This window comes from Chinchilla lanigera, unplaced genomic scaffold (assembly GCF_000276665.1).
Source record: "Chinchilla lanigera isolate Chin_1 unplaced genomic scaffold, ChiLan1.0 scaffold00055, whole genome shotgun sequence".
Lineage (NCBI taxonomy): Eukaryota > Metazoa > Chordata > Mammalia > Rodentia > Chinchillidae > Chinchilla > Chinchilla lanigera.
The window spans coordinates 14,181,903-14,191,659 of record NW_004955456.1 but is presented as its reverse complement, the minus strand read 5'-3'; the positions used below and the strand labels follow the sequence as shown (position 1 = coordinate 14,191,659).

The following is a 9,757-nucleotide window of genomic DNA, read 5'->3' as shown; positions in this document are numbered from 1 at the left end:
AGGAAAGGAAAGGAAAGGAAAGGAAAGGAAAGGAAAGGAAAGGAAAAGGAAAGGAAAGGAGGAACATACCAAGTGTTGGCAATGATGTAACAAACTGGAACTTTCATACATTAATGGTGGGAGCATAATATAATATAGTTTAACCATTTTAAGAACCGTCTAGGGCTGGGGCTATAACTCAGTGGCACAAGTGCCTGCCTGACAAGTGCAAGGTCCTGAGTTCAATTCCAGAAACACCCCCACACACACCAAAAAAAAGAAAGAGTCTGAGTTTCTTTCAAAGTTAAACTACGCCTACATTGCTATGATCCAGTCATTCGACACTCAGGTAAGACAAAAGAAGCCGATGTTCATATATAAACATTTATACAAATAGTCAAAGCAGCTTTGTTAGCCAAAAGCACCCAAATATCTATCAATGTGTAAATGGATAAACAGATCACAGTATATACAAAGAAATATTACTCAGCAATAAAAAGAAATGAACTTTGATACCTGTAACAGCAGGGATGCCCCTTAAAATCATTATGCTGAATGAAAGAAGCCAGACTAAGAAAAAATATGCACAATGACTTTTTGACATAAAACTCTACAGAGAATGCAAACTATCTATAATGATCTAGCAGATCAGCACAGAGAAGAGACTACTAAAGAACTTGAGTAGTATGTCAGGAATGTGTTCACTATCTTGATTTTGTTTGTTTGTTTGTTTTCTGGTACCGGGAACCGAACTCACGACCTTGCGCTTGCCAGGCAGGCGCTGTGCCACTGAGCTAAATCCCCAGCCCCACTATCTTGACTATGCTAAATTTCACAGATGTTTATCAAAACTTATCAACCAGGAGAGGTGGCACACAGCTACAATCCCAGCACTTGGGAGGCTGAGGCAGAAGGACTGAGTTCCAGGCCACCTTGGGCTACGCAGTACGTTCAAGGCCAGCCTATCCACAGGGAGAGCCTGTGTCAATAATAAAACAAGGGCTGGGGATTTAGCTCAGGGGCACAGAGCCTGCCTGGCAAGTGCAAGGTCGTGAGTTCAATTCCCGGTACCGGAAAAAAATAACAACAAAAAACAAGCTGGAATTAAAATAAAATAAAATAAAATAAAATAAAATAAAAAACAAACTGGGCATGGTAGCGTACACTTGTAATCCCAGTGTAACAGAAAATGCAGCCCCCCAGCCCAGTCAGTATACTTCAGTTTCTTAGTTGCCCAGGTAATAGTTCCTGTTCCAGTTCCAGCTGCTACTGTCTCCTATGAAGAGCTGGTCACTGTGATGAATAGCTGGTCACTATGATGCATACTATACAAACCAATCCCCAACTGAGAAGCCATTCTGCCTCTCTACTTCCTGCTTGCTTATCTTATATAATCCCTAAACCACCAGAGATCAGGGCCTGGTATTTTGGAAATGATCCTGATCAACATAAAAGTAAAATCTGCCTCCAAATCCTGGGTGTCATTTTGGTGTTTCTGCTTGCCTTTGTACCTGCACTAGGGAAGCTAAGGCAGGCAGATCACTGTGAGTTCGACGTCAGCCTAGGCTACAAAGTGAGTTCAAGGCCAGCCTGAACTGTCTCAAAAAGACAAAAATAAATAAATAAACACTTATTAAACTGTAACTTTTTAAATTTTTTTGAGAGAAGTCTCTTGCTCTTACCCTGGTTGGTCCTGGGCTCATGTGATTGATCCTCCTGCCTCAGCCTCTCAAGTAGCTGGGACTTCAGTATGCAACACCTCAACCACTTTGTACATATTAATGGTGCGCAGTTTACTTTATGTCAAGCATACCCAAATATAGCTATTTTTTAAAAATCCTAAGTCTCTGTAGCCAAACTCCTCAGTTTTGAGAAGTAAACTAACATTCAAAATGCCTTCCCACAGGTTTCATTGCTAAAAAGTAACAGCTAAATCTAAAACCCAGGTTTTCTGATTTGAAGGCCCACTGTAACACCAAAGGGACTGGTCTACTGATTTTGAACTTCTAGGTTGGGCAATAATTCTCAGTGGATTTGAATGTACCAGAATAGCTAGGAATCATTCCTTTTTGCTTTTCTTTTTTAGTACTGGAGACTGCACCCAGGATCTTTGTGCTCAGTTACATCCCAGACCTTTTTTATTTTGAGACAGAGTCTCACTAAGTTACCTAGGCTGGGCTCAAACTTCTGATTTTACTGCCTGAGCCTCCCACAGAGCACTCCTCTTGGCTGATGAGCTTTGATATATATCTGTGAAACTTATCATAATCAAGATAGTGAACACATTCCTGACATACCACTCATGACAACCAGCTTGGGAATCATCCTCGAGAGCTCTTTTTACTTACTTAGCCTTCTCATCCAACTATGTATTCTTTCCACTTCAAAAATCAATCTTCAACTTGTCCACTCTTCTTCATTGCCCCCACTATCACCTTCACCTGGACCCCCATACTAAGCTCAGAACAAGCCTCCTCAAATCCTCTCACCTGACTACTGCAATAAATTTTTCCATACTGCAGCCAAAGTAGTCTTAAAAACAAGTATCTTGGCCAGGGATGTAACTCAGTGGTACAGCGCCTGCCTGGCAAGCACAAGGTCCTGAGTTTGATTCCAGACAAAAAACAAAGAACAAACAAAGGAACAAAAAAGCCAAGTATCTAATTATTTTAATCATCCATTTAAAACCCTGCAAAAGGGTCTGGGGCTATAACTGTGTGGTAGAGCTTTGGGCATGGTAGTGCACACTTGCAGTCTCAGCACAGAAAGACTGTGATGGATAAAGGTATAGACCTAAACATCTTAAATAAAAACCCCTCTAAGAAAATCTTCATGTTTGTATAGAACATTGTACTGCAAAATGAGGCAGGAGGATTTCCAGTTCCAGGCCAGCCTGGGACACATGGTGAGACCCTGTCTCAAAAATAAAAATAAGAGGGGCTGGGGATTTAGCTCAGCGGCACAGCGCCTGCCTGGCAAGTGTAAGGTCGTGAGTTCAATTCCCGGTGGGGGCGGGGGGGGGGAACCCAGTAAGAAAGAAAAAACAAAAACCCTAGTAATTCTAGACTTTACAAATAAAAAAGAAGTAGCTACAAGATACAGGGACATGGCAACCCGTCGGGACCCCTCCTCTTGTCTCTCACTAGTTATTCCTATTCCACATTCATTTCCTTCAATAAATTTTCCTAATCTTAAAAAAAGATACAGGGAGTCAGAATAAGTTAGTGAAATAATAAATAATAATAATAATAATAACTAAGACTTCAGAAGTAAAGAAAAAGTTCGAATACTGGTCTCCTATCTTACTGGCTACTACAGTACATGCTGCTGCCGAGCCAGCTACCTAAGCCTCCCTTTCTTTTCTTGCCAGCCTGCCTGCGTACTTACTTTCTCAGCTCACAGCCAATGTAAGACAAGGTCTAGCCAAATATATGTAAAGATAAACATGTGAAGATATAGGGTGCACTTTACCTTTTACACTTCTGGAAAGATTTCCTTATCCTGCTTTTTTTTTTTTTTGGGGGGGGGGGGGGGGGGGGGGGGGAGACAGGGTCTCACTATGCCGTTCAGGCTGGTTTTTTTTTTTTTTTTTTTTTTTTTTTTTTTGGTTTTTCTCCGGTACCGGGAACCGAACTCACGACCTTGCGCTTGCCAGGCAGGCGCTTTTGCCGCTGAGCTAAATCCCCAGCCCCTAGGCTGGTCTTGAACTCACAAAGATCCTCCTGCCTCAGCCTCCCGAGTGCTAGGATTACAGGGAGTGCTAGGATTACAGGCGTATGCCACCACGCCTGGCTATCCTACTTTAAAAAGCATCTCTTACTGTGAATACAATCATGATTTCACAACCAATATGCAACAAAGCTCAACTCAACATACTGAAAACAGGGGCTGGGGATTTAGCTCAGCGGCAAAAGCGCCTGCCTGGCAAGCGCAAGGTCGTGAGTTCGGTTCCCGGTACCAGAGAAAAACAAAAACAAAAACAAACAAAAAAAAAAAACATACTGAAAACAGCAGAAGAGAAAGACTGCCTTAGTGTTAAGTATCACTCTCATAACAGTTATCCTGGAAAATTAAAAAAGAAATAAAGGGCTGGGAATTTAGCTCTAGCAGCACAGCCCCTCCCTGGCAAGCGCAAGGTCATGAGTTCGACTCCTGGCTCCAGGAGAAAAAAAAAAGAAAGAGAAAAAAACTCAAGTAATTTTAGTGAAGATCTGAGTTCGAGGTCAGCCAGAGGGCTACAAAATGAGCTCAAGGCCAGCCTGAACTGCATAGCGAGACCCTATCTCAAAAAAAAAAAAAAAAAAACCAACCAAAAAGAAAGTTAATATAATAGAATCATCAAAAAGAAATTTTAAAAAAGTACTGATACACAGGGTAGCAATTATCATAATACTAAACAGTCTCACAAATCAATATGGCTCTAAAATTTAACCCTTACAAGATATTAAGTAAAACAAACTTCATACGTAACACAATTTTACACATACAGAAATGTGTTCCATAATCTATGTTGGAAGCTTTAATTCTGACAGTGAATCAAACTACATAAAAAACAGGCACTTACCTCAAAGTCACACTCTTCCCCCACAGCGTATTTGGTCATGATTTCCAGCCAAGCAGTATCTACTAATTTCTCTAAGGATGCTGTGTTATGGTGAACCATTTCCAGAACAAGTTTCTCATACCAAGTGGGGAACTCCTCCTTTAAACTAAGTAAGTATATTATTAGTTACCAAGAAAACACAGAAAAATTTGTATAAACTTAATTGAGGTCAATTCAAACTCTAAGACTTAACTTTTCAGAGCAGTTTTAGGGTCACAAGGAAACAAGCATTCCTCTAGCAAATATATGCACTGCGCTGATATGTTTACCAAGAGTATAAGAGATATGGTGGTGCATGTCTGTAATGCCATCTACTTGGGGGACTCATGCAGGAGGATTACAAACTTGAGGCTGTTGTGGACAATTTAGCGACAGCCTGTCCAACATTTTTTTTAAACCTGGGGCTGTAGCTCAGTGACAGAGTGTCCTGGGTTCCACCACCAATACCAAAAACAAATCTAAACAAAACCATACAGTTTACAGAGAAAACAAAAACTTTTGAGTTTTTTGTTTTTGTTTTTCATCTTTTTTTTGGAGACAGGATCTTGCTCTGTAATTCAGGCTGGCCTGGAACTTATCATGATCCTCCTATCTCAGCCTCCCAAGCCCTGGGATTACAGGTGTTCACCACCATGCTCGGCTAATTACTTTACTTCTTACAATACCCTGTACCAGTTTCATTTTACATATAAGGAAAATAAATCAGGAAACGTTAACATGCTAAGACCGTGATCTGAATTTCAAAGCCCTTGCAAACTAAAACAATGAAATACTCTCACATATGAAACTAGCAAATTGTTGTTTTTGTAGTACTGGAGATTGAACTCACGGTGTTCACACTGAGCTTGCTATATTCCCCAGTCCTTTTTTTTTTCCCATTTGGACACAGCATTTCACCAAACTGCCAAGGCTAGGCTCTAATTTGTAATCCTCCTGCCTCAGCCTGCCAGAGTACTGGGATTACAGGTGTGCACTATCACGGCTGGCTCAAACAGGATTTAAAACATCTAATTCAACCTCTTCAGTTAGATAAAACTGTTCTTATTAATTTTAAGTATCATCTGAAATTTACTGCCACAAAACGAAGAAAACATCTGTCTTCTGGCTGCCTCCAAATCACTTCTAGATCACAGCAGCTCCTGCGGTTAGAACTCTTATTTCCAGAGTTCTCACAAAGGAAAAGTACATAGAGCAAGAGCAAGGGCCAGGGATGTAGCTTAATGCTGCAGCACCTGCCTGGTAAGCATAAGACTCTGAGTTCAATTCCTAGTATAAAAAAAAAAAAAAAAAAAAAAAGCCTGGCAAATACAATACCTGAAAAGTATATACATAAATATATTCCACACATTTTACTACTAGCAAAATGCGAGTAGGCAAAGCCACTCAGACATAAGCAAACTAATATAATATATTCCAATTTGTGCCCCTTAAATTTAAATATATGCTAGGCGTGCTGGTGCACACCTGTAATCCCAATATTCAGGAGGCTGAGGCAGGAGGATTACCCTATGTTCAAGGCCAGTGTGGGCTACACAGTGAGTTCAAGGCCAGCCTGAACTACACAGCAAGACCCTGTCTTAAAAATAATAATAATAATAATAATAATAATAATAATAAACAAAAATAAATACTGCTTGCTGGACTGAGTGGCACATGCCTGTAATCCCAGCACTTGGGAGGCTCAGGCAGGGACTACTATGATTTCAAAGCCAGCATGGACTACGTAATGAGTGCAAGACCAGCCTGAACTACAAAGAAAGACCCTGTCTCAAAAAAAAAAACAACCCACTGCTTTAGGGTTAATACACAGCTCTCAACTCCAGCTTCCAAGGTGAAGACAGCATCAGAGAGCAATGTATCTGTTACTTACAGTTCAGCAACTTCCTGTTCTTCTTCCCAGGCTTCCTTGTGCGTTAGCTGACTGCTTCCAGTACTCTTACACGTCCAAATGCGCTCACTGTACCTTTCCAAGCGGGCTTCATACTCTCTGTTGGTAGTGGCTCAGGAAAACAATATTTTATCAACACAGACAACCAACCCATTCTCATAAAACACCTATCCATAGAAAAGAATTCCACAGTATCCTTTTTTTGTTTTTTTTTGAGACCTGATCTCCCTTTGTAAAGCAGGCTGGCCTTAAACTCTTAGTGATCCTTGTGCCTCAGTCTCCTGAGTGCTAGGATCACAGGTATATACAACCATGCCCAGCTTACAGTATCCTTCTAATATACAGCGTAAGATTATAACATGGCCAAGTGTGAGGGTACATCCCTGTAATCTCAGCACTCTAGGAGGCTGAAACAGAAGATCACAAATTTGAGCCCAGCCTAGGCAACTTAGTGAGACCCTGTCTCAAAATTAAAAATTAAACTGGGTGTGGTGACACACACTTTGTAACGCCAGCACTTGGGAGGCTGAGGCAGGAGAATCACCGTAACTTCAAGGCCACCCAGGGCTACACAGTGAGTTCAAAGCTAGCCTGAAATAGGTAGTGAGACCCTTGTCTCAAATAAATAAATAAATAAATGCTAGTGATGCAGCTCAGTGAGGAGGTCCTAGGTTCAATCTCTAGTACAAAAAAAAAAAAAAAAGAAAAGAAAAGAAAAGAAAATCCAGGTTTTCAAGCAGTAAATCCAAGGCAAGACTAAAGCATCTTTAATTACACACATTATTAGAATGGTCAGTCATGTTATTAAGTATGTATGTGATTTCCTCAACCCACCAAAGTTTCATTTCATAAGACTCGTACAGTAATTCCTAAGAAGCCAGGCAAGGCGGTGCATGCCTCTAATCTCAGCACTCAGGAGGCTGAAGAAGAGAACTGCCTCAAACTCAAAGCCAGCCTGGGCTACATAGTGAGCTCAAAGCTTACCTGAACTACATAGTGAGTCCCTGTCTCAAGAAAAAAAAAAAAAAACACTTTAGGTAAGTGCAACTGCATAATTCAAAATGGTCAGCAAGGTTCAGTCATACAGTTAATAACCCTGTACATATTCTAATGATCCATTTACTGATATAGCCTTCTATTCTACCTGGTAAACACTTGTTACTTCCTAGGGTTTAAAAGTAAATTTCAGGGCCAGGTATTTAGCTCAGTGGCACTCAGTGCCTGCCTTACAAGCACAAGGTCCTGAGATTAATTCTCGGTACCAAAACTAAAGAAAGAAAGAAAAGTGAATTCCAGGGCTGGGAATGTATTTCAGCATGCTTGAAGCACTCGTTGAATCTCCACTATAAAAATGAAGTTCCAAAATGTCCTAAAAATACTTTTCATATAGTGTTTTTCTGGCCTTCTGTCTCCAGTGAATACTACACTCACAAGATCATTTACTAGTCGTGGTTCAGTGAGTCTTCAGGAGGGAGTTGGAGGGAGATGAAGGAAGAGAACAGCATGTAAGTTAGTGCCACATACATATATGGCAACTTTCCACACCATCCCAACTGGAACTCACAATCAGCCACATTCAAATTCAAATGGCAAGTAACTAATTTACTTTCATGCACAGCAACAGATGCTATGCAAGAAAACAAACTGACACTACAACTAGAGAGTAGCTGCCAATCCCTATACTTTCCAAGTGACACACATTATACTTGTTGAAATAAAAGTACTGAAATAGCTGCTTCTGTAGTATTATCTTCTCAATAACAAGCATTCACTTTTTCAGTTTTGGTTTGTTTTGCAGTACTGGAGATTTAGCCCAAAGCCTTCAAACTGAGCTACACCCACAGCCTTGTTTTTTAATTTTTATTTTTGAGACAGGATCTCACTAAATTACTAAACTTCCAAGGCTGGGCTTGAACCTGCAATCTTCCTGCCTCACCCTCAGGGATTATAGGTGTACGCCACAACACTCTGCCCAAATGTTCATTTTTTAATATATAGAGATTCTTTAGTTTTCTAGAGTAATAATCAATGAAAAGGCAAAAAATAAGGATAAATCTATACATAATCCCCTGCAGAAATTTCTCTGGATCCACCAAAATCTAATATCAATTTCTCTCAACAGGCATGATGGTACCATCTAAGTGATTAAAAAACAGAGTACTGTACTAGTAAAAACCAAATGTCAGAAATAGTGTGAGAATTTATAAAAAAAGAAGTCCCATGCTGGTACACACCTGATCTGAGCACTCAAGAGCCCGAGACTCAAGTATTAAAAGTTTGAAGCCAACCTGGCACACAGAGCAGATTCAGGGTCAGCCTAAGCTACCTACCTAGACCTTAATTCAAAAACAAATCAAGAAGCCAGATATATAACTCAGCAGCATGAGCACCTGCCTGGCAAGTGCAAGGTCCAGAGTTTGATTCCAGAACCAAAAAAACACCACCAGTGTGGCAGCATCTACCCGTAATCCCAACTACTTGGGAGACTGAGGCAGGAGCTGAAGGTCAGAGTGGATAACATAAGGAAAACTTGTTCCAAAAAATAAGACCAATCCCAGAGAAAAGGAAGTTAACAGCATGGCTCACATAGGAATGTTACCACAGTAAGATTTGTTTTCTGTTTAAGTCTGTTTGCAGTGGGGAAGCAAGGGTGAGATAAAATAAGGACAGAGAAAGTATTAGCTAAGTGTATTTAAACTTTCAAAAAGCTTCACAACAATCTAATATAGTGTTTGGCTACACTGTAAACATCCACTGTCCTCAGGGAGAATGTGAGAATAAATATAAACAAGTGTGTTATACAAGAGAGAATTTTTATTAGATTTTTTTTTTCTGAGACAGAGTCTCCCCATACATTTGGGATGGCCTTGAGCTCACTGTGTATCTTAGGCTGGCCTCCAACTCCAAGCCATCCTCCTGCCTCAGCCTCCCAAGTACAGGGATTACAGGTGTGCACTACCATGCCCAGCCTCACTAGTGCCTAGTTCATTCTCCATGGATCTAGACTCATGTGGCCAACAGCTTCAGAAATGTGACCTTCTCTGCCTCAGTGATATCCGAGGTCCAATGCCTTCTCAGGTAGAGCCCTAGCACCCCTTTCTTCTGGTCTTCCTGCCTCCTTTCTGACCTACTCCCTAAGATATTCCCAACCTCATGGAATGGCCCTTGAGTCCAAGTCAGAAATTGCAGAATCATTTTCATCTTCTCTGTCCTGAACTGCAACCACTAATATATTTCTCAATTCACTGCAAAGAATGTAATTAGTATGTACTTCAAACACATACCAA

At 40.6% G+C, this 9,757-nt stretch overlaps 1 protein-coding gene across 1 annotated transcript in view; it reads right to left on the bottom strand.

Moving 5' to 3' along the window:
• The window catches only part of Baz1b (bromodomain adjacent to zinc finger domain, 1B), a gene marked incomplete at its 5' end in the record, with an annotated part of 57,301 nt that extends 50,732 nt beyond the window's left edge, over positions 1–6,569 (bottom strand). The window contains 2 exon segments of the mRNA XM_013520577.1: positions 4,544–4,688; positions 6,453–6,569. Of these exon segments, the coding sequence (XP_013376031.1) occupies positions 4,544–4,688; positions 6,453–6,569 (262 nt within the window).
• Positions 6,570–9,757: the final 3,188 nt, after the last annotated feature.